The sequence below is a fragment of the Saccostrea cucullata genome, unplaced genomic scaffold (assembly GCF_032062105.1).
Source record: "Saccostrea cucullata isolate Sc308-1 unplaced genomic scaffold, CSIRO_AGI_Scuc_v1 ctg8501, whole genome shotgun sequence".
Classification (NCBI taxonomy): domain Eukaryota; kingdom Metazoa; phylum Mollusca; class Bivalvia; order Ostreida; family Ostreidae; genus Saccostrea; species Saccostrea cuccullata.
The window spans coordinates 1-26,429 of NW_026925425.1; the positions used below are offsets into that span (position 1 = coordinate 1).

At 34.0% G+C, this 26,429-nt stretch overlaps 1 protein-coding gene across 1 annotated transcript; it reads left to right on the plus strand.

Annotated features, from left to right (window-relative positions):
• Positions 1–9,452: 9,452 nt before the first annotated feature.
• Positions 9,453–19,431, plus strand: LOC134268821 (uncharacterized; the record flags this gene model as incomplete). Its single annotated transcript, XM_062751066.1, has 2 exons — positions 9,453–10,960; positions 11,014–19,431. A coding segment is annotated over exon 2 (6,823 nt), but the record flags the coding sequence as incomplete, so codon positions are not given.
• Positions 19,432–26,429: the final 6,998 nt, after the last annotated feature.

A 26,429-nucleotide genomic window follows, 5' to 3' on the forward strand; every position in this document is an offset into this window, starting at 1 on the left:
GGAATGAACATTTGAAAAAAACGAGAAGTTTAAATTGTGGCCTCAACCGGGTCAGTGCGTGACTCACAAATAATAATTCCTAGCTATATGTAAAAGGTCATCATCAGATTACTACCAATAACATTACTTTGCCTTCTGTTGACTAAATATAGCCTATACTATAGGCAGTCTGATGAAAAATCAAACCTCCACTGACTCCTTTTTAGCTCACCTGAGCCAAAGGCTCAAGTGAGCTTTTCTGATCACAATTTGTCCGTTGTCTGTCGTCGTCGTTGTCGTTGTCGGCGTTGTCGTCGTTGTCGTCGTCGTTGTTGTCGTTGTTGTAAACTTTTCACATTTTCATCTTCTTCTCAAGAACCGCTGGGCCAATTTCAACCAAACTTGCCACAAAGTATCCTTGGGTGAAGGGGATTCAGATTTGTTCAAATGAAGGGCCTCGCCCTCATTCAAGGGGAGATAATTGGGAATTAATGAAAATTTGGTGGTATGTTTTAAAAATCTTCTTCTCAAGAACCACTGTGCCAGGAAAGATGAAACCTGGGGAAATATCCTCGGGTAGTGTAGATTCAAGTTTGTTCAAATCATGACCCCCGGGGGTAGGGCGGGGCCACAATGGCCGACCAAAGTTTTACATAGAAATATGTAGGAAATTTGTTAAAAAATCTTCTTCTCAAGAATAACAAATCCATAATTGATCATATTTATATGGAAGCATCCTCAGGTAGTGAAGATTCAAGTTTGTTCAAATCATGACCCTCGGGGGTAGGGCGGGGCCACAATTGCTGACCAAAGTTTTACATAGAAATATGTAGGAAAATTCTTTAAAAATCTTCTCAAGATTAACAAAGCCATAATTGATCATATTTATATGGAAGCATCCTCAGGTAGTGTAGATTCAAATTTGTTCAAAATCATGACCCTCGGGGGTAGGGCGGGGTCACAATGGCCGACCAAAGTTTTACATAGAAATATATAGGAAAATTCTTTAAAAATCTTCTTCTCAAGAGTAACAAAGCCATAATTGATCATATTTATATGGAAGCATCTTCAGGTAGCGAAGATTCAAGTTTGTTCAAATCATGACCCCCGGTGGTAGGGCGGGGCTATAATGGCCAATCAAAGTTTTACATAGGCATATATAAGAAAATTCTTTAAAAATCATCTTACCAAGAATAGCAAAGCCATGATTGGTCATTGGACTACTTTTGGATTTAAGTATTTATCTACTTTTTCCTAGCCACGGTGCTCAGGTGAGCGATGTGGCCCATGGGCCTCTTGTTAATTATTTTGATTGTCGCGTGAATCATCAAAATAAAAAGGATACGTTCCAGGAAAACGTCAGAACCGGTGCGATTATGAAAACTGGGAATTTCACCGTCTCCATCCGGAGCCTATTTTCGATACTAGCGAACAGAATAAATACCAAACTTACAATTTATCAATAGCACAATGCCTTTAGTATACTCACCAATATCTATGAAAAGAAGACATCACTCCACATTTCGATACAAATCTTGCAAGATTTTAAAACTCGATGGTATGAAAAATATTGTCACTGGACTGAATATTTTATAAACTACCTATGAACACTATGTTGGTGAGTCTAAAGGCATTGTACCATTGATAAATTTTGAATTCAGCATTTAATTCGGTTCGCAAGTATCGAAAATCAACCCGAGAATGCCGCCTCCAGATGGAGGCGGCGAATTCTCAGTTTTCATAATGTCATTGGTGTAAAGACGAATAATGACCGGGAGGTCATTTTTCAACGACAAAAAATGACCCCCCCCCCCCCCCGCCCGTAGAAAAAAAACAACATTTTTTGTAGAAAAAGTGTCCTAGAGTTCATTATTTTATATATTAGTCCTATAAAAAATTGACCCCCATTGAAAAATGACCCCCTTTAAAGTGATACAAAATTTATAACAGGTGAAAGGGAAAATATGCTGTATATTATAATTGTTCTTCCTTCGAGTAATTCATGCATTTGTTCGAACTTTGAATAGATTTGATCTTTGTTCTTCTTAGCACGTAGGGGTAATAAAGTTCCTTATTTCTCTCTGCCGAATTATTGACAAACCAGTTTTAAGCAATTAACATCAATCAATTAATCTCCATTTCTCTGATAAAGGAGCAAACCTAGAAAATCAAAGATAGTATATGTTAATGGATCAAACGCACGCTGCAGATGAAATTTATGAACATAATTTTTTTTCCTTTACTGACTTCATTGATACGTTGTTTCAGAAAAAAAATATTTGTTGGGAAAAAGGAAAAATTGGAAAAAGGAAAAATTTGTAGCAGACAAATCGGTGCGTACAAATAATTTGACATAGTAATTTGTTCGAATTAATGAGGTTTCATTCGGACAAACACTTTATCTTTTTATACTCCGACACTTCCATGTTTTCTCTACCGATAATGACAACCGAATGTCCGAGAAAATCAAGGCGGGAAGCTCGAGCGACGTCTGGACCAACTTCAAATATAATCCTTTCATCTTCTTGCCATCATTTGAACTACCGGTATAAAAGGGCAAATTGCACAGAGAGAGAGAGAGAGAGAGAGATACCGTTTCCCTAATTTTAAATGTATGAATAAACTTTATTAAGAAATTAATTTTTTAATATTCTTTTTACAATATACATGTACACTCTTTGATATATTTTTACAGCGAAACTAATTTTTACATTTTCTGTAACCAGAAAAATAAAAAAAAGTTGTATAAAATAATTAAGAGATTCACGTAGTCTTTCAATACTAAAATTGTTTTTGAAAAGAGATTCTTAAATTGTCGAGTAAATAAAATTTCTTTTTAATATTCATCCTTGTAATGTTTGCTTAAAGAATGATATTCCACTTAATTTTAGAAATCAAACCATGCAACAATCAGGTTTAAATACTCTTTAATGGGAAAAATTAATTTTTCCTTCATTTCAACTTTTAGCTTGTATAAGTTTGGCAAATCCTATCTGACAATGAAAGAGGAGGAAACCCCCCCCCCCCCCCCCACACACACACACACACAAAGAGAAGATTACGTTAAATAAAAAAAAAAAATTAATGAAAAGCAGAAATATAAATAAAACTTTATACCTTTCAATAATACTGAAAGAGGCTCTGGATAAAATATTGAAATGAAGTTAAGCCTTCACACAAGTTCTATCATATCATTATTTACTTCGCCATGATTAAAGCATACTTTAAATGTTGGTGGGGGTATACTTGAAAGTATTGTTACAAAGTAACATTGAAAATTAGTAGAATAGGAGATTACTTTAAGCTTATTTTTAGTCCATCCTTATAGAAAAATAAAGGTAGAGTAGTTTTTGTTGTTGTTGTTGTTGCTTTTGTTGATAATCGACTTCCTCCTAAATAAGTAAGGGGTGGGGTGGGTAAAACACCTAAAATATGCTCTGTAAAGCTATGGGCTAGCGTAAAATACACATTCTAATGCAATAACCTTTTGATTTAGCACACAGTATTCATTACATTTCTTTAATTCTTGTTTTACTCCACCCTTTTACTCAGTTTTGAGTATACCTTTCAGAGAATTTAATATGAAAATCAGAACAAACATTTTCATTTTTGTAACGCCTTCTTTATATTTCTTTTTATGTCCCTGTAATCGAAGATTCGGGTATATATATACTTGTCAAAATTTCTAAGTGCCCACTTTTATTTTTTCAAAAAGTCCAACACCTTAACATCAATGTACTAGTTGCTTACAATTTTGCCTTTAATTTGCAATACTTACCTGTTAAGGCCAAAAAAATTGTAATTGAATCATACTTCATTACTCGACCGTGACAGTTTTTAGCTCACCTGAGCCGAAGGCTCAAGTGAGCTTTTCTGATCAAAATTTGTCCGTTGTCTGTCGTTGTTGTCGTTGTCGTTGTCGTCGTTGTCGTAAACTTTTCACATCTTCATCTTCTTCTCAAGAACCACTGGGCCAATTTCAACCAAACTTGGCACAAAATATCGTTGGGTGAAGGGGAATCAAGTTTGTTCAAATGAAGGGCCACGCTCCCTTCCAAGGGGAGATAATTATGAATTTGTGAAAAATTTATGGCATTTTTAAAAAATCTTCTTCTCAAGAACCACTGGGCCAAGAAAAATGAAACTTGTGTGGAAGCATCCTCAAGTAATGTAAACTCAAGTTTGTTCAAATCATGACCCCCTGGGGTAAGGTGGGGCCACAATGGTCGATCAAAATTTTACATAGAAGTATATTGGGAAAATCTTTAAAAAATCTTCTTCACAAGAACAGCAAAGCAATTATTGGTTATAGTTATATGGAAGCACCCTCAGGTAGTGAGTGATTCTGCATTATTAAATGCGTATCAATTTTGGCTGTTTGTGGCCGTCAGGAATAAAATCAATAGAGCAGCTGAGTTTGTTTATTTTTTACGATCGGGCGCGGTGTACCAATATCTGATCACGAGGCGTCAGCCATATTTGATGTAAACAGTAAAGTTGTGGAAGACAGTAGACGAAAGTTGCGGATCAGAGACAAAAATATTGATCTTCTTTGCTTATTGTTGGTGTCATTATATAAGGTTTGAAAAGTGTAGAATTTATCGGAATAATTATAACCATGAGTATATTTATTCATATAGGATTATTGCAGAGTATTTCAGCGCAGCGATTATACTGCGCAGTTTATAAAGTCGCTCGAAAAAGAACAGGTTACTGCTACGTTTTAGTAGTGTTAAAAGAGGTTATAAAATATTATCTATTTATTAAACATACGTAGAAGAAGAAAACTTTATAGTTTGTGTACAATATTACGCAACGTAAATAAGTGCAAATCCTGTATCTAGTTCCACCAGTCGTTTCAGAACGTTAATAAAGGATCCGGATAATTTATTATTAATAAAGGTAGCAGTACAACTTGTTTATTTATAAAATTTTGCAGAAAAAAACCTCCTACACATAACATACATATGCATGTGATTTTGTGTCGATTTTGGAAAGGAATATCACTACAAGGTTCCTGGCAATTTGCAAAAATAAAGAGTAGCAAAATGTAATTTATAATACATGTTGTTAATTGTTGTTTTATGTATTTTATAAAATCAAGAGTCAAATCTACAAAAAAAAAAAAAAAATATTTAATACCATAAATAGCAAACTTAGCTAATAAACATTTTTTTAAAAATAAAATTGAAGAGTTCCAACTTTTTGATTGGTTAACTATAAACAGCAAATTAGCATATTTTACAGGGGTATTTCAGCTAGTTTGCCGTCGGGTGATAAGTGAAAATGAGATCACCCAAGGGTTTATGATGATGTGGCCCACGAAAAATGTCACATTTAAAATGAAATAGATACATAATTTTAAAACATATATTTTTTTAGTTTGCTATTTATTGTATTAAATATTCTGACGCTTGTGAAAACATGTGAAGTTTGAATTAGAACAATTGAAGTCAATTGTACGTCACTGACATAAATACCAGTCAGATATTACATGTTTGTAGGAGTACCTCTTTCTAACTCCAAAATGAGTTGAGGAGTGGATTTTTTAACTATGTGTATGTGTACTACAGAACGAGTTTTTGGCATTGCCATACATACATACTTAATGTGAACTATAATTCGTTGTTTGCCATCGTGACTCCCTAAGCAACCAATCAAATGACACACACATATTTAATCACGTACAATTTTTCAGCGAGTTTGCCCACAGAATTTTCAAAATTTTCTGGCCAACCCATTGTTGAAAACCCACACGTGATGTTGTCTTTACATGTTACCTGTGGACAGACTTGCTGAAAAATTGTATGTAATTAAATATGTGTTGGTCATTAATGAGTCGCCATGACAAACAACAAATTTCAATTCAATTACGTAGTTTCGGCAATGCCAAAAACTTGTTATATAGTACACACAGTTACATTTGTGACTGATTTATTTCAAGTACATGTAGTAAGATACCATGAACTCTTAAAAAGGCATCAGTTTTCATCTTTGTACGACGTACTAACGCCCTTGTCCGCCATATTTCTTCAATTCCGCCATATTTATCGGTGGCCATACCTGCTATATATAGCCTTGAAGAATTGTTTCACTTGAGTGAGCCTGGCTGTCAACATTACACATCTACAGTTTTTAGAAGTCCATAAACTGAATAAACTGACCAATACCACAATAGAACTAAGAATTAAATTATTTTTGAATGCATTTGCTGCAATGAAAATACACTAAACGGGTGTGCAAAAATCCATTTAAAACATTTACCTGAATAACTGCTATCGTCAGGGATGTGCACATGTCGAAAGAATTATAATTGGTCACTCAGTAAATTGCTAACTCAACAGTAAAAGATGCTTGGAACATATCATTTTATTTCAGGGTGAAAGTCAGTAAAATGCAAGTGATTTTTTCAAAACTAAACATTACTCTTGTCTTAAATGTTGCAAATAAATTTATGATTACATGGTTTAACTTCATTAAATTTATAATAAAGCATGCATTATTACGAATCATTCACCTTTTGAAGATATTTTCCTGTGATAGGAGGGGGGGGGGGGTGTAATAAAACATGCATATTAAACCTTAAAAATAATTTAAGGAAAGTCATTGGCTTTATTAGACCTAATATAATTTGATTTAAAGTTATTTATAATTTTATGTACAATGAATGAAAACATACCCCACGCTCCCCCAAAAGTCGAAGTGCTGAAATTCCCAGAAAAAAAATAAATTAAGGAATCGTAATTTTCTTGTTATATCCTATCACATATTCTGCAAAGTTTGACGAAATTGTGTGCAGCGGTTTATGAGGAATTGCGCTGACATGCTCATCTTTATATTCAAGAATGGCCAAAATCTAAATGTAAAAGTGCGGAAATTCCCGAAAAAATAAAGAATTCGGAATTTCCTGGTGATGTGTCTGACAAACATTGACTCCTATAAATATTTCGAAAGTACGACAAAACTCTGTCAGTGGTTTATAAGAAGTTGCGCTGACCAGATTTAATGTAAATTAAATTAATAGTTTTTTTTTTTTTTTTTTTTTACAAATTTTTTTCCATTTTTTTTTTTTTTTTTTTTCCCCCCCCCCCCCCCCCCCCACACACACACACTTTCCACAGACACACAAGAGGAAATTGTTTGGAGAAAAATTTTGTTACTGAAGTTGAACCTACCTCCCCCCTTTCCCTACACGAAATATGATATTCGTGTGTTGGAAAAGGACATTTCCCCATCAGATTTTTTGAACGTATAAAAAAAAAATTTTTACTTAGCCCCCCCCCCCCACACACACACACACTTTCAATTTGCTTCCGATGCCAATGCGTTTGAGAAGGTATTTGAGAAAGTTCCCAATGTACCCATTCCTGTGATGTATATTTCACGTTTAAATCCCCCGATTTTGAAAAGTGGGAGGGTATATAGTTATAGTTATGTCCGTCCGTCGGTCTGTTACGCTTTGGGGTACCCATCTCTTATCCGCAAATCCTCTTATACCACTTAGTGACTAAAACACACATTGTGCACTATTTTACTTTTTGATCCGACACGTATTTTGGGTTTAGCGACAACAGCAAAATATGGACTTTGCCATTATAACCATATGGGTGGCATCATTTAGTGAGCTCATTGCTCACAATACCTCTAGTTTCTCTTTCAATTTGGCCGTTTGGGTTAATTCTGTCCAAATTTAAATTATTATTCAATTTATGGTTTCGACATCCCGCCTGCAAAAAAAAATTGTCCAGGCTTAATAAATTACAGCAAAGTGCGTAGGGTCTTATACCTATTATTGCCCTAAGGGATGGTTACAGAGTGAGAGAGATGGAGAGAGAGAGAGAGTTAGTTCAATATACAAAAGAGTAAATAAAAATTTCCGTATTCAACCAGTGTCAAGAATCCCTACCCTATAGCTTTTAAAATTATCTCCCAAATTCCTACAGAAATTATTTTTATACAAAAAAAAACTAAAAGACTATCAGGCAGGGATACTGAAATCTCGATGAATCTCTATAACAACATAATTATAAAACATTTATACATTCCTCAAAATGCACATAGGAGTGTGACATTTAAAAAAAATTCAAAATTGAATTCGGCTTGTCTTCCAAGAATATTTATTTAACGGTCATGTCAAATTTTTGCACGCCCCCCCCCCCCCCGCCTAAAAATCAAATGCCTAGATGTCAATCTGAACAGGGGATGGCATTTCTTCCTGTGTTTGTCTGTTGAATAACGTAATGTACACATAAAAAAAATTGTGTTAACTGCTTTTAAGATTTGAAGTAAATAATTGCATCAAATTACTTGGTTTAGATTTGTAGTACTAAAATAATCAGTTTCATTGACAAATGAATTTTGCGACGCAAACCAACTGCAGACTATATACATGACTTTGTATAGAATGTATATTAGAACTACATTTAGATAGACAATTCACAATTATAGCTTATGAACAGCAGTTATAATACACCCCCCCTTCAGCCGTGCAAATACCAAATAACTTATCTTTCCACTTGTGATATTTTCCCTGACCAAAATCTGATCAGCAATAAAAAATCTTCGGAGTAATGACAGTGTGTACTTTTGAGCTTTTACGGAGTTTATTTCTTTTTTGTGATGCATATTTCAATAAATGGAATTAGGGTGTATATCACTTACTTGTTTGAACGGATGCAGTAACCTTATTACCAGGTATGGGTACGTTTATTTCTCGATATGCACTAATTGCATAGTTCAAAGATTGGTTGTTGTTCCATTCAAATGATATAATTTCAAAATGTGTCTGCAGATTTTACTGCTTTTTATTTCAAGTTTATTCTGCAAAAATTGGCGCCCTGAAAAAAAACGTATGCGTGACGTGCATCTAAATTTCTCACCAAACTTGCATTTTTTCTTTTGATTCAAATCAATAATTATTCAGAAATATGATTATTATGTTGTTTATTGTGGTTTTGAAATGTCTTGATCTCCTCATGTGTTCTCATATGCTTTACCATCGGAGATGTGCACAATGATACCCAAACCAAAAAATCATTCAACTGTAACGAGCGCTTTTGGGTATATATCGTTACACACATCTGAAAGAAATATGGCGGAATACGGCTAAACAAATTGTACAAGGATGTAAATGTTGCTTTTTTAAAGAATTCATGTCAGCTTTAAGTTTGAGATCCATGAAGTTTTTTTTTTTTTTTTTTGAAAACTCTACGGTATAAATTGAATGTGTTGATAACGTCAATCGCTTATGACTTCACTATGAAATTATGTAGATCTCTTATGAATAAACAATCAATTTATGGTCACATGATGAACATATTTTACAGAGATGTTAAAACATCTTGTTCAAATAGTGTTATATAAGGGAAAACATTTGCAAATGTAAATATTTTCGCATGCAAGTAGACTACACTGAGATACATAATTATCAGTTATGTGTTTTTATGCGCCGTCTTAAGGGTCCTCCACACCATGTGACTTGTGACATATATAGAGAAAAAATTCTTTTATTCCAGTTTTATTTAGTTTTTGCATCGGAAAATTGCCTGGAAACTGCTTGTAAGAGAGTCATTGAAAGAGAACATATGCAGGACACTCATAACAATGAACACATGGCATGGTCACGGAGTGACGGATAATAAAAGATGTCCTTTTTTTCTATTAAAGACAGACAAACAACTGGGTTTATGTTACATAATAATTTGTAAACAACGAGTGCCGGTATGACGAGAACTTACAGGTTATTTATACTTTCAGGTTAATCAACCCACTGACATATGATCGTCAACAGTGTCTGTGTTGAAAGTTGTTATTTTTGCACTCTAATTTGTGTGTTTCAATAATACATTATCTCATTGTGTTTATAGATATTAATGAAATAGTGTGCGTTTCTTGTTTTCCTCTTTTACATGTATTTCTGTCTAGTTCAGTAGTCAATCATGAGTAACTATTGTGGAGACTTGCCAAAGTTTTTGAGTCCTGGGCAACAGGAGAGATAAATCCAAAAAGGAACTTTGATACCAATGATTTTGCAAATATTTTTTCTACATTAGTGCATTTAATTTAATTTAATTATTTGGTGTAATCTAATTCATTGATGTTTCTTATATACAAATTGAGTCTTCCTTTATTTTTTGCCCCCCTTTCGATGAAGGGAGGTCATATTGCTTTGCTGCCGTGTGTCTGTTGGTTCACTTAGTTTCCGTTCATTTTCTTTGCAACCGTTGCACCTACTCAAATGAAATTTTGTATACAGATATATCACATGAATATCTAGGTCAAGTTCTATTTTGGGTATGATCGCACCATTTTTGACAGAGTTATACCCCTTGGACTTTGAAAAATTTCAATTATTTGCAGTTTCCATTTATTTTCTTAGCAACCGTTGCACATACTGAAATGAAATTTAGCGTACTGATTTATCAGAGGTATATCTAGATCATTTTCTGTTTTGGGTACCACCGCACCATTTTTGACAGAGTTGTGCCCTTTTGGACTTAGAAATTAAAAAGTTCCAATTTGGGATGATGGGGGCATAAGTGTTTTACAAACATCTCTTGTTCTCTAGATGTATTTGAGAGAAAATGAGCTTTATTAATTTTTGACCCCCGCTTGAAAAGTGGGGGATATTAATTTGGGTGTGTCCGTCTGTCCGTCCGTCCGTCTTTCTGTCTGTAACACTTTCGTTTCCACACGATATCTCGAGAACCCTTTGAGCTTTTGCAATGAAATTTGGCATAGCAACTCCCTATGGACTAAAGAAGAACCCTATTGATATTGAGGTCAAAAGGTCAAAGGTCAAGGTCATAAATAAGCAAATTCTGTCTGTTCTGTTATAACACTTTCGTTTCCACACGATATCTCTAGAACCATTTGAGCTATTGCAATGAAATTTTACATAACAATTTCCTGTGGCCTAAGGAAGACCCCTATTGATTTTGAGGTCAAAAGGTCAAAGTTCAAGGTCGTAAATTTATACATTGTGTCTGTGTGTAACACTATCATTTCCGGGCAATATTTCAAGAAGATTTTTAGCTTATGCAATGTAATTTTATACCAAAACTCCCTAGGACCTCTCTCACCCCTCTCAAAGTGCCCCGCCCCGTTTGTTTTATTAGTATTTATAGTATTACATGTCGCTATTTTTAGCACAGGGGCATGCGGAGAGTTATTGCGTATAAAACAGGATCTCGGCGGACTTTATGTTCTTATTGCATCTTTTAGAACTGTTTGATAAAGGCTAAATAAATCAAACACCATGGATTGTGTAAAATTTTGACAATATCGAACATGAATATAAACATGTATGTGACTTCACTTCTGCATATACTTAACTTCATTCAAAGCGACTCCGTGGTCTAGTGGTATGTCTCCCGCTTCATGTGTGAGAGGTCTCGGGATCGAATCTCGGACGATCCTTTTTTTTTTTTTTAAACTTTTCTTTCTTCTTTTAAATGATAGTATTCAGTATGTGAAAAGAAAAATTTATGAAGTAATAAAATCATAATTACAGTGTGATAAATATTCCATATAAAAAGAATCTTCTATACACATAATAAAGAATAAGCAATCAAATCTTTATACGCATATTGACAATCATGTATTTTATTTGCTTGAGTATACATGTATTCATTTAATAATTCTACAAATTCAGTCAGGGAGATCGGACTTTTTCCCTAAGCGGGGGACACGAATTCTCTGAATTAGCTTGTTTATAAATTAAATTAATTTCTCTAAAAAATATGTTGATCGATTAAATTAGATTTTTATGGATATTCTGTGAGCATAAAAATAGACGATAGGGTAAGATAACATTTTTGGTGCAGCTACATATTAAAATCTTGGGAAAAATATTTTGAAAGTTGTGAAATTATTATTTTAAAAATTCTTTATAAATTACATTTTAATCCCTGGTCAGTTTGTAAAGGTTGATATGCTTGTTAAAAGTAATGCTCAATTATATGAGAACATAAGCTGTATGTGTTTGGAAAACCCTTAAGATGGGACGTATTATGTTATAGGCTTCATGTCCGTCCATCTGTCCATTTGTGTCCGGCTCATAACAGCACTTCAATACTTTCAGGCCTAGGATTATCAAACTTGGTCAACTGATAATTCTTGGGTAGATGATGTGTCTTGCGCAAAAAGTAGGTCGCTCTGGCCTTTAATAAAGATGCTATGGCCAAATATGGAAAAATCCTGTTCGGCTCATAACTAGAAAACTTACATAAATGTAATAATATATATGGTACATATAATTTCTGAAAATGTGTGAAACATCTTAGAGGTAAGTTTTATGTGAAAATGGTTTACCAATTACATGTAACTTGCATCCCTTTTTAAATGATTGTATATTGTTTAACGTCCCTCGAGAATTTTTCACTCATGTGAAGATGCCACCACTTGGCGGTGGAGAGCTGCTGATTTTGTCCTTAACTTGGCACTCGGGACCATTGAGCAGGAAGAGATCTTTTTTGTGCCAGAACCTACTGCTATTTATTTTTGAAAGTGTCATCGGTGATGGCAGAATTATTAATTTAAGAATGAGTGTATGTATCAAGTATAGGCAAGTCTAATTAATCTTGTATAGTATAGATTATAACATTCTTGTATTTTTTGTAGATCACAGAATGCCTAGGAAGAAGACTTGGAAGAAAGCTGCGGTGAAGAAGATGAAATCATCTAAGGCAGATGTGGGTGACAAGTACCCCACAGATGTTGGCCACGTCCAACCATCTGTGCCTCTGGGTGTAGGCCACGTCCTAACACCTATGACATCTGTACCGGCAGGGGTGATCTCTACCACCCCTGTGACAGTGGTCTCTGCGGCTCTCCCTGAGACCACTTTGAAACAGAATTTATCTCAGATTTTTACTCAGAATTCATCTCAGTTGCTTACTCAGAATTTCTCTCAGATTACAACTCAGAATATTACTCAGTTTACAATGAACAATATTCCAAAAGAAACATCACATGCACTACAGGGTAATTGTATGCACCAGAATTCAGATAATCTGGTGTTTGGGTCTTTCCACCAGGGAAGTATGAGGTTTTCATCATTTTCAAGAGGTAATCAGTGTACATGCAATTCACTTATGATGTTGTCAAATTCATATGAAAATTTTTCATTTACTAGTTCCTTTTTAGATCAGACTCTGCTCAAGGGAGATAATTTGTACAACACAGTTGTGAAGAATCTTCAGAGTGCTGGAAAACTGAAAAGTAGATTACTGATGTTTGATGAACTACCAATTCATATTGATTCTGGTGAAAATCACCACATGGTTGACAAGTTTGATACATTGTTTGGTTTATTAGTTACAGATGATAACAAAAATCATATTCAAACTCTACATGAATGTCTGCAACAGGCATTGGGATTATCTAGATATATATTGATAATGATTGGCTCAATATGTTCAGCACTGTACAAAGCTTCAGACAATGATTTTTATTTTTTTGACTCGCATTCTCATGGGGAAAATGGTTTGTCTGATTGTGATGGAAAGTCTTTGATGAGACACAGTTGCTGCCTAGATGATTTGGTAGGGTTTCTGTATGCAATGTATGAAAGTATGCACATTGAATTTGCAACTGAATTTGAGGTGATGCCTGTTGCCTTTCATACACTTATTCATAGCTTCCCTAGCAATAATCAAAGTGTACATCAATATTGTAGATTAGATCAGTCAACAACCACTTTCACAAACAAACAATCTGTTGGTAGTAGTACTGGTCATTTAAAAACAACAGAGATAAGGAAAGATAAAAAGGATTACATGAGAGAATATATGAGAAACAAAAGACAAGATCCACAGTTTAAAGACAAGGAAAGGGACAGCAAGAGAAACAAAAGACAAGATCCAGAGTTTAAGGACAAGGAAAGAGACAGTATGAGAAATAAGCGACAAGATTCGGAGTATAAAGGAAAAGAAAGAGACAGTAAGAGAGACAAGAGACAAGATTCCGAGTTTAAAGAAAAAGAAAGAGACAGCAAGAGAAACAAAAGGCAAGATCCAGAGTTTAAAGACAAGGAAAGAGACAGTATGAGAAATAAGCGACAAGATTCGGAGTATAAAGAAAAAGAAAGAGACAGCAAGAGAAACAAAAGGCAAGATCCAGAGTTTAAAGACAAGGAAAGAGACAGTATGAGAAACAAGCGACAAGATCCAGAGTATAAAGGAAAAGAAAGAGACAGCAAGAGAAACAAGAGAAAAGATCCAGAGTTTAAAGGAAAAGAAAGGGACATCAAGAGAAACAAGAGACTAGATCCAGAGTTTAAAGACAAGGAAAGAGACAGTATGAGAAGCAAGCGACAAGATACAGATTACAAAGGAAAAGAAAGGGACAGCAAGAGAAACAAGAGAAAAGATCCAGAGTTTAAAGACAAGGAAAGAGACGGTATGAGAAACAAACGGCAAGATCCAGAGTATAAAGACAAGGAAAGAGACGGTATGAGAAACAAACGGCAAGATCCAGAGTTTAAAAACAAGGAAAGGGCCAGTAAGAGAATTAAAAGGCAAGAAGAAGAGTACAGGCATGATGAGCAAATAAGAGATTTCATGAAGAAAAAGGAAGTGAGACAAAATCCTAACCAGTTAGAAAAAGAGAGATTGAAGATGAAAGAAAAGAGAAGAAATGAAGAATATAGAATATCGGAAAATATTTCTGCAAAAGAATCAAAGGCACACTCACGTAAGAATTTGGATTATATTGAAACTGAAAAACAAAGACACAGAAAAAGTAAATATGGAGTTGATGCAGTGGAGTGTGTTGACAATTTTCACAACAATGTAAGATTGGGTCCTGTGTTTGTATGCACATGTTGCCAACAGACATGGTTTCATGAAAGTGTTTCAAATGTCAATAATGTTTTGTTGGATGCTGAAATCAAAAGGAAATATCTTACGAATACAAAGTCCGTAAATGGGCAGGAATGGATTTGCAACACCTGCAATTCAAACTTGAAAGAAGGTCAGACTCCAAAACTCTCTTTTGCAAATGGAATGACATGGATACAAAAACCAAGTGAATTAAATTTGTTACCATTGGAAGAAAGACTTGTATCCTTAAGAATTCCTTTCATGCAGATAAGAGAATTACCAAGAGGAGGGCAGTACTCTGTAAAAGGAAATGTTGTAAATGTGCCAGTTGACATACAGCCAACAATCAATAGCCTTCCTAGGAGACTTGATGAAAATATCACAATACCTGTCAAGCTAAAAAGAAAACTATCTTTTCAGCACTCTTATTCTCATGAAAATATCCGACCTACCAAGGTTTTGATTGCTTTACATTGGTTAATGAAAAACAGTGAATATTATCAGAATTCAAATATAAACATAGATGACAACTGGTTTCATGAAGTTACCAATTCAGCAAGCGAATTAATGAGAGAGTTTATAGAGGGCCACACCAAACAGGATTCAACATTGCGTGACCAATCAGATGAATCAGACACGGACGAATTCTGTGAAGTTGATGGTAGTGGTAAGGATGGAAATTGTGATACACTACTAGACAGTGACTCATTTGATATGAATCAGATCTTCACATTTGCTCCAGGAGAGGGACAACGTCCAATTAGTTTGTATCAAGATCAAATGGCTGAATATTTGTCATTTCCAACAATATTTTGTGGTAAAGGAAGAGTAGAAAACAATCAGCGTCAAGTACCCGTTTCATATGCTGATATTGCCAAGTGGGAATTAAGAAGTGTTGATAGACGTGCTGCACAGTCTGTACCAAATTTGTTTTTCAAATTGAAAAAGATTCAACTAAAACAGGTAACAGACAAATGCAATTTAGCCCTTAGAAAATGCAAAACAAAGGGGAAAACCTTTACTGCAAATGAAGTAAGAAATCCTGATCAAATTAACAACATAGTCAGACACAATGAGGGATTTTATGTATTCAAACAGTTGAGAAATTCTCCTCCTTATCTTGAAACAAGGAAGAAAGATGTTTTTGCAATGATACGACAACTTGGTCTACCAACTTGGTTTATGTCCTTTTCTGCTGCAGATACACGATGGAATGATCTGATAAGGGCACTGGGAGTTTTAAACGATGGCAGAGAGTATACAGATTCTGAAATCGAGAGCATGACATGGACTGAAAAATCAAAGTTAGTTCAGAAAGACCCAATTACATGTACAAGGTATTTTGATCATCGTTTTCGTACTTTTTTGAATACTGTGCTTAAGAGTGATCATCATCCTATTGGCAAGGTACAGGACTTCTTCTATAGGGTTGAATTTCAACAAAGGGGATCACCACATGTTCACATGATTGTTTGGATTGAAAATGCCCCAAAATACTTGGAAAATGATGAAAAGGAAATTGTTGCATTTGTTGATAGCTACTTAAAATGTGAAAGAAATACAGAAGACAAGATGATAGAATTACAGGTGCATAAACACTCGCAAACATGCAAAAAAAAGGGAAAGGCTGTTTGTAGATTTGGATTTCCACTTCCACCACTCCAAACTACAATGATATTAGAACCTTTAGACTGTGAAATTGAGAAATACAAGAAGATGTATAAAGCTATGCAGGACAAAATGAATGAATTAAAAAATGGATGTGATGAAAGCTTCAGTTTTCAAGAGTTCTTGCAGGATGTAGTACAGCTATCTGAAGATGATTATATCAAATGCATCAGAAGTTCCTTGAGAGGACCCAAAGTATTTCTGAAGCGCAAACCCTGCGATCTTAGAGTGAATGCTTACAACAGTACCCTTCTTCATGCATGGGCAGCTAATATTGACATTCAGTATGTATTGGATCCATATGCTTGTGCAATGTACATTGTCTCATACATAAGTAAATCCCAAAGGGGTATGAGTGATCTTCTGAGTAGAGCTGCCAAAGAAGCAAGAGAGGGCAATCTTGACATTAAGAGACAAGTAAGACACATTGGAAATCAATTTCTGAACAGTGTTGAAGTCGGAGCACAAGAAGCAGCATATTTGGTTTTGCAAATGCCACTTACAAAAGCATCAAGAGACGTAATGTTTATAAACACATCTCCAGTTGATGACCGTGTAATACTTGTCAAACCTGATTCAGAACTTGAAAAGTTGAATGCCAACTCCACAGACATAGAATGCAGTAATATAGTCAAAAGATATGCAAAACGTCCAAAACAACTTGAAAACTGGTGTTTAGCTGACTATGTATCACAGATAGATGTAGTTTTCCCAAAAGAAAATGTAACTCAGCTGTCTGAAATGGAAACAAATGATGATGAGACACACCAGTCAGAAAATGAAAACAGTGGATCTGATACTGAAAGTGAATTTAAAGATGATAGCACGTTAGTTGTGTTGAAAAATGGAATCAAAATCAAGCGCAGAAAAACGCCAAGAGTTATAAGATATGTGCGCTATAGTTTAAAGACAGACCCAGAAAATTACTATAGAGAAAAACTAATGCTGTTCACTCCATGGCGAAATGAAAGTTCTGATCTTCTGTGTGGACAGCAGAGCTTTGAGCAGTCATTTAACCTGAAGAAATTTTTCTTAGCTCAGAAAATCAGACAGTATGAACAAAATGCTGATGCGATTGAGCAGGCAGAACAGATGGCGCAAGATGATTTGACGGAAGCATATGATGAATTAGCTCCTGGTGCTCAACAATGTGAGGCAGATGATGAATATGAAGGAAATGTTGACTCTGAAAAATTTGTTCACTTTAATCCTGAAAGGCCAATTGAACAGAGAGAGTATGATATAGGAATTGATGTTGGAATTCCATCAACAAGACAACTGAGTGAGCAGAGTTCTGTTAGATTACCTGATGATGAGTATTTAAAGCTTGTAGCCAGTCTGAATTTGAAACAACGTGAATTCTTCAATCATGTTATGCAATGGATCAAATGTAAACAGGAACCTATTCATGCATATCTCTCAGGAGGTGCAGGCGTTGGAAAGTCAGTGTTAATCAGAGCACTTTATCAAGCTTTACATCGGTATTTATGTGCTAAGGAGGGAGAAAATCCAGACGATATACGAATTCTTCTTTGTGCATACACTGGTAAAGCTGCATTTAACATTGGTGGTCAAACAATTGCTTCTGCATTTCATCAGAAAATTAACCAAAGGCAGCAAAACATGCATTGTGATGAACTGAACACATTTAGAACTAAATACAGAAATTTGTCAATTGTCATCATAGATGAAATTTCAATGGTTGGCAATGCAAAGTTGGAATTCATCAACGATAGACTTCAGCTTCTTACTGGTTTGAAGAGGCCTTTTGGAGACATTAGTATTATTGCTGTTGGAGATTTCTTTCAACTGAAACCAATCATGGATGGATGGATTTTTCAGGATTTAAAACAAAATGCCCAAGCACTTGCATGTAATCTTTGGAAAGAAAACTTCACCTTATTTGAGTTAGATGAAGTAATGCGACAAAAGGATGATTTAGAATTTGCACAGCTTTTGAACCGTCTTCGTCACAATGAGATGACTTCTGAGGACTTGGATATAATTCACAAGTGCATCATTGCTGAAAATAGTCCAAATTATCCACACAATGCTCCCCATCTTTTCACAATGAATGCAAAAGTAGATGAATATAACAATAAACTTATAGAGCAACTTCCTGGTGAAAAAGTAATCGTGAAAGCTGTTGACAGTGTCCACCAAGACCACAGTAAGTCTGTGAAGGACCGACTACTCAGATCATTGCAAAATCAAGATGATGTAAGCAAAACTGCAAATCTCATGTCAAGACTAACCTTAGCCATTGGAATGATATATGACATTACAGTTAATATTGATGTTACTGATGGTTTGACAAATGGTTCATCATGTACTGTATTTCTTGTTGAAAACAGATTACCTGGTGTATCAAGGCCAAGTATAGTTTGGGTGAAGTTTTTAGATTCTACAGTAGGGAGAATTGCTCGACAGAAATACAGACATCTTTTCCATGATGATGTTATGGATGATTGGACACCAATATTTGACTGTCAGCGATCTTTTGTTTTCAATTCAACTACATATCAAAGAATACAGTTTCCTTTAAGACCAGCTGCTGGTAAGACAATTCATAAGGCCCAGGGATGCACTGTTGATGAAATTGTAGTAGATTTGTCTCAGACAAGGACGAGGAAAACACCACACATTCATTATGTAGCTCTAAGTAGAGTTAGGTCTGTTGACAAGTTGCATATTCTGAATTTCAATGAGCAAGCATTAACTGTTGATGAAAAAGTTGTAGAAGAAATGGAAAGAATGAGGAAGGAAGCACCTCTGAAACTGTGTTATCTTCCATTGTACAAAACGGAGCAGAACGAACTAAAAATTATGTTTCATAATGCAAGATCTCTTCACAAACATTTTGATGAAATTAAAAATGAACCCAATGTTGCAGCATCAGATGTTATTGGTTTTTCAGAAACAAGATTAACCATCAATGATGAACAGAATTTTATGATGGAAGGTTACTTGACTTTGTTTAATCATGAAAAGAGAAGTGACAGCAATCGTCCTCATCATGGAACAGCATTATACGTTAAACAAGACCATTTGATGTCATGTATCTCAAAATTCAGCAACACTTTGCTTGAATTCATCATAGCTTTAATAAATTTCAGAGACCTTGGAGAAGTGCAGATAGTTGTTTTATACAAGTTCCCAGCATGTTCTTTTAAAGAATTTGAACGTGAAGTTATGTTGCACTTAAAACCTTTTGTAGACACAGAGAAAAAATTGATAATTCTTGGAGATTTCAATTTTGATTTGTTTACAGGTCACAAAGAATTTCTGAATTTTATGAAGTTGAATTTAAAATGCACACAGTTGGTAAAAAAGGCAACTCATGATTCAGGTTCACAACTTGATTTGATTTTCGCAAACTTCCCTCATTGTGAAACTGATGTGATTGAGGCATATTGGTCAGACCATAAAATGGTTTACTGTACATATACTTTGTAAATATGATATAAGGGACGCATTAATACTTATTTGGGGGAGATATGTCATCTTGTCCCCTCTCCCACCTACCAATGTGTCAGTGTCACTTAGTGACATTTGGTACATTGATTACTGTATACAGGGTTATATTCGCCCTGGTTGTGTTATTTTTACCCTTTCACACAATTTTGCAACGTTTTAAATTTTCCCCAGTCACAGTTTTATTGAAGAAATCACACTGTTCTTTTAATTTACCCTGTTTTAACATTGTTTACCTCTAAGATGGATGACAGGGGAAAAATAAAATGGGGGGAATATCTCCCTGTATACAGTATCTTATAGGCACCAATTACTTGATGTAAAATTTTGTTTGTTTTTCGGCATATGTATACTTTATACTATTTTTATATGCATGCATGGAATAGCCTAAATAATTTGCCTTATTAATGATTACAAATCAATTGGACTAAACAGGAATCGTTCATTATGACTTTTTATTATGGATTAATTTTCAACAGACAATTAATAAATGTACAAAATACTTGTATGTTGCATATTAAGGAAAATTCATGTACCATGAATGACAATTATTCATGACAAAAAAAATGATGATCATTGTATTATGTGTTAATTTATTTAATTATGTATATACTGTATTGATGTGTGAGTTATATAGTTTTACCCTTACTGTTTAGATTCTTTAATGATACATGAATATCATGAACTTGGTATTTTGAATATACAGGAAAATTTTAAGATTACATGAATTGTTTACAAAGTTTAATTTAAAGAAATTAATGAGTTCTGCTAAATATAATGATTAGAGTTGTACTAGAAATATATATTACACTTGCATCAAGTAATTGGTATCTTTGATATATGTTTAATACTGTATTCTATAGTTTAATGAAGTAAATTCCCCAAATATCATCTGTTCATGAAAAAATTGCTGTATAGAATTAAATATTGTAAGTTTATTAATGTTAGTACTCTACTGTGTCTAAATTGTGTCATTTATTCCCTGCAGAACAATACTGGAGTACAAGAAAATATAAACTTTTACAGTGTACATGAATTAATATATTTTTTCAGAGCAAATGTAATAACAATTGCAGTGCATGTCAATATTCTTATCATACATATAATTCAAGTCTTTATGTAATTACTTTATAATCAACCTCATGCAGCATTGTAGATATCACAATTGCTGAGGCTTTAAACAGGCTGGGTGGTCAACAAATTAACCAATAGATGCACCTGAAAATGAAATACTTGCAAATGTTCACATACTATATTTATAAGCCATTATCTATGATTTTTTTATAAAGCTCTCAGAAATTAGTTTAATGCTGATGACCATCCAGCATACTTATTTATTTTTATTTTATTTAGACTTGTAGCTGAATTAGAATTTGATACATTTTGAAAGCACAGCTCAGTTAGAGATTTTATATATATCATTTGATTCTTTTTGTTTTTAAATAATGTTCATGGAATATATCGAATTTTGTGTTGAAATATTTTGACTTGATTATTTATCTTTTTGATTTTTTTGACTAAAAATGTTAAGTTTATTGTAGTTTGTATTTCAAAACATTAAGAAATTGCTTTAAACATTTACTTTTACTAGCTTATGTTACCTGTGTAGAAAAGGGAAGTAACCTGCATAATCAGAGAGAAACTGACAACTCATTATAAGTTACTAGTATATTGCTGATTTCAGTTAACTCCATATTAATTGATGTTTTATTTTCTCCAGCATTGAGATATTTAATATGTGACCACCATTATATTATAATCTAATGAGAATCGACTATATATTAAACACTTATACCCAGGTAAGTATGAAAAGAGGGGGTCAATGGCCAGCCCGTAAAGGGAGGTAAACCTACCTCTTTATAACACTACAATTTTTCTTATAAAAGAGAGGAAAAGGTGGATCACTATAATTTCTCATGACTGGTCTTTAAATTCAAAATTATTGATTGCAAAAACAGTCTTAATCATTCCATTTTGGAATATTACCATCAAGTTTAGGTAATCTGATTCCTGCAGGTACTCTTAGACTAATTAAATGTTACTTATGAAAAATTCTTTTAATATAGTAGTTGATATTCAAAGTCAGAGTCTGTTGATCATCATATAATTATTCACTTCAGTTGCAATCTTTCCAATTTTCGCTTTCGTTATTTATAGGAAAGATTTACTATTAAGTGAACTTAAAAATGAATATACAGTGTATTTCGTATCTTTCAAATGAATGACTTTGATGTATTCAACTTTCCTCTAAACAAATGTTTGATATGTTTACAAAGCATCTATGTTTAGATGTAATGTCAAGAAGTTTTGCATTTCTGTCACAAAATTGTTGCTATATAATGCATATTTGATACTTTGTGCATACATTTATATTGAAGTCTTAGAAAATTTAGATAGTTGATTTTTATTAATGCTTTTTAGTTTTTATTATATTATCTACTAATGTTGTCAGATAATTTTTCAACAAATTTGTTCAGTTTTGTAAAGAAATAAATGTTAAGTCTTATTCACATTTTCTGTTTTTATTATAAGTATCATAACTAATGTTACACCCCCTAAAAGGAAAGATATGTTTTTATTCAATAAAAGCATATTACACTTCAGAGTTGATAGTTCAAGTGCTATATTCTGCAGAAATACTGAGATTGACCTCTTTATGACTAAATTGTTAATGAGATAGGCATTAAGCACTGCTTGAAAAGAAAACCATTCTTAGCAATTTTATGCTTAGATCAAGCCCAATTACAGTAAATGAATAGAAAGAGGAAGTCCATACTCTAACATCTACATGCATAATTCTTGCAAGTAAAGGTCTTTTACTCAGGTGAGCGATGTGGCCCCTGGGCCTCTTGTTGTTAAAAAGCATGATGTTCGAGTTCCATATGTTTTTCGGGTGTATTCTTCATATTTTTTACTTCCATGTGTTCTCCATCTTTGCTTGATAAAGAAAAACAGAAAAAAGTTTGATTAAAATGCGGTGTATGTCCACACAACAATGTGAAAGTGAAGCTGAAATGGCCCAAGCTGGTCGTAGTTGACGAGAGTTCTGTTTTCTTTCACTGTATGACTTTTTTTTTTACTTAAAACCTTTATAATTATCGCCCGAAAAACCTACAAAGCATACCTGAATTCCTTTTAATCGTAATAAGACATTATTTAGCTTTTGTTAGCAAGACACAGGCACCTTCGGTAGGCCCCCTTGTCATCCTAATATCAACCCTAACTTACATGTATGGAAGAAGATAAACCGGAGTTTAAGACAGCTTTTCCAGCAGCAGAATCTAACGGAACTAGAGAACGACCTAGTCTCCACATGGAAAAACATTCAATAAAAAGAATTTTTCTTAAATAGTGTAAACTCTTTCTGTGAATTAGTTTGAATGGAGGATATTGCAGTATCTAACGTTGTGAATTTTTAATTCTACGGTGCCTTAACATTTCTGCATATTGTGATAAAGTGCTTCAATAAAATAAATTGAGAAAATATTGTATTACTACTTTTTTATCCCGTATACTTATTAAATTATACTGTGAAAATAATTCAATATAAGAGCTGTGTAAAGCAAAAACTTGCCCGGGGACTTAGAAATTTTGACTAGTATAGTTTTATCGTGTCCGTCTGTATGTCTGTCCGTCTATCTGAAGGTCTGTTTGTCCGAAAAACTTTAACCTTGACCATAACTTTTCATTTAATGGAGCTATGACTTTCATATTTGATATGTGTATTCCTTGTGAAACCACTTACTTTGGGTTTACCTTGGAGTTTGTCCAGTTTTACACAAAATGCCAAATTTTTACTTTGGCCATAACTTTTAAACGGTAGATACTAGTACTGTCATACTTCACATATGTTTTTTTTTGGCATGCCTTTCATTGGATACTAGAAACTTTGACCTTTTGACCTTGAACTTGGAGATTTCCGTACTTATGAAAAAATACTTTAACCTTTGCCATAACTTTTGAACAGTAAGGGCTAGGGTTTTCATACTTCACGTAATCCTTGTTACATTAAACCTTTTTTAGAAACCATCAACTTTGACCTTTGACTTTGACCTACCTTTCAAAGACTTATCCTTAGCCATTACTTTTGAACAAGTGGTGCTAGGGCTTTCCTATTTTGCAATTGTATTTCTTGTGAGAAGACCCTACTTTGGGTACCAATATTTTTAAATTGCATTTAAGAAAAGTTTAATCTTCGCTATGTTGCCATACAGGGGCATAGCTGTTTCACAAACATCTTTTTATATATAAGAGGAGTTTGCGGATAAGAGATGGATAACCCAAAGCGTAACAGACGGACGGACGGACATCCCGATCACTATATACCCTCCCGCTTTTCAAGCGGAGGATATAATAATATAAAATATAATACTTTCATGTAAAATAGTTGAATCTGATTGATCAAAAAACATTTGTTAAAAAACACTATTACCCGCTGATTAATGAATCCAAGCCCTCCAGCGTAGTAGCAACAGTCAACATTTCTTGACGACGGGTGATATTCCAAAAAAAAAATAACTGCGCAGAATAACTGCGCACGTTTCACTATAATATGTATTTGTATAAAACATTCAGTATAATATAATAAATATTGCATGTAGTTGAGTGTATCAGCTGCGCCTTGGTTGACAATGGTTTTCTTGGGGTGAAAATTTTCAATGTTACACTCAACTACATGCAATATTTATATAATACTGCTGATTTTTTCTGTCTGTACGATGATTTCCACCATCGAAAAACAATGTTTTCCTAACCCTTTAGGCTCGATAAATCTTTTACTCCATTAGATTCTGAATCATCGCATTGACCTTAAAATATAACTATAATTGTATAATGTTACAAGATCAACATATCATAAATTTATTCACAATTAGCTCAGGTGAGCATTTTGGCCAATATGCTTCTTTATCTATTTTTTTCTTTACCCCTAAAAATTTCAGCTTTACGATGGCTGATATAGGACATGGTATGAGAATTTTTTTTATTAATCCGTGGCCACGAAAAAAAAAATTCATGGCCACGAAATAAAATTCATGGTAACGAAATAAAATTTGTGGGAACGAAATAAAATTCGTGGCCACGAAATAAATACTTGCTGTATAATGTCATGTTTAGCTTCTTCTCTCTTTTGTCATTCAAGATGAACGAATTTATACATTATTATCATTCAATCGGACTGACACAACGGGATATTTGTGTAAGTTTGGGACAACATGGATACAGTGTTAGTGAACGACAGTTAAGACGAATTTTGAATAGACTGAGCTTATTTAGAAGGAAAGTTTACAATGATATTGCTGATGTTGTTCAGTTTACTAACAGAGAGCTTTTAAAATACCTACGGAAATCTTCACGGATATAGGTTGATGATTTATAAGTGTCAGGAGAATGGTTTAAGAGTTCATGAGGAGGATGTACGACTGATACTGAATGCTTTAGACCCTGATGGTAGCGAATTTAGGTAGGATACATAATTAAGAATACAATGGAATTATGATTACTGTAAAATTTATTTAAAAGTCGGACTTAAACATTTTTTAAAATTGAAAATAAATCATGCATATTTATACATAATTATATATATATATATATATATATATATATATATATATATATATATATATATATATATATATATATATATATATATATATACATGAACTGCGAATCGAAGTCAAGTGCTTTATCGATTTAAAGAATAACTGTCTAATTTTTCGATTTCATTGTGTGATTGATTGATTACCGTCTTATTGTATATTGTTTAACGTCCCGGTGGAGAGCTGCAAATTTTGTCCTATGCTCGGCACTCAGGGCAATTGAGCAGGGAGGGATCTTTTTCGTGCCAGCACCTACTGCGACACGGGACCTCGGTTTATACGGTCTCATCCGAAGGACCGGTCTCCACGTCCCACAGTGGGATTTGAACCCGCGACGAATTTTATTTCGTGGCCACGAATTTTTATTTCCTGGCCACGAATTTTATTCCGTTGCCACGAATTTTATTCCGTTCCCACGAATTTATTTCGTGGCCACGAATTTTATTTCGTTCCCACGAATTTTCATTTCGTGGCCACAAATTAATAAAAAGAAATCTCAAAGCCGCAGGTGTAGGCTACCATCATGATTTAAAGATTCGAATTGAAGAATTTAATAATTTTAAAGTAAATTACTCTTGTATTGTTTTTCATTTCAGCTCATGGATCAACTCCCAGTTCCTCTTAAAAGAAAAATTCGGAGATGGCCAGTGTGTGTGCGAGTATTCATTTACAGTGGATTAATATTAACAAGCATCCTAACTATACCGAAATTATTTCAAACGAATGTACAGGTACCAGAAGACGTTTATAATGTTGACGTCTTTCTTGAAACAAAAGCTCGTCATTCGGTTTCTAGGTCACCAATCAATTGTAGAAACGAATCTGCATTATTTCTTTTTATAGCCGTTCCTAGTCATGCTGCCAATTTTGAACAACGATTTGCAATTAG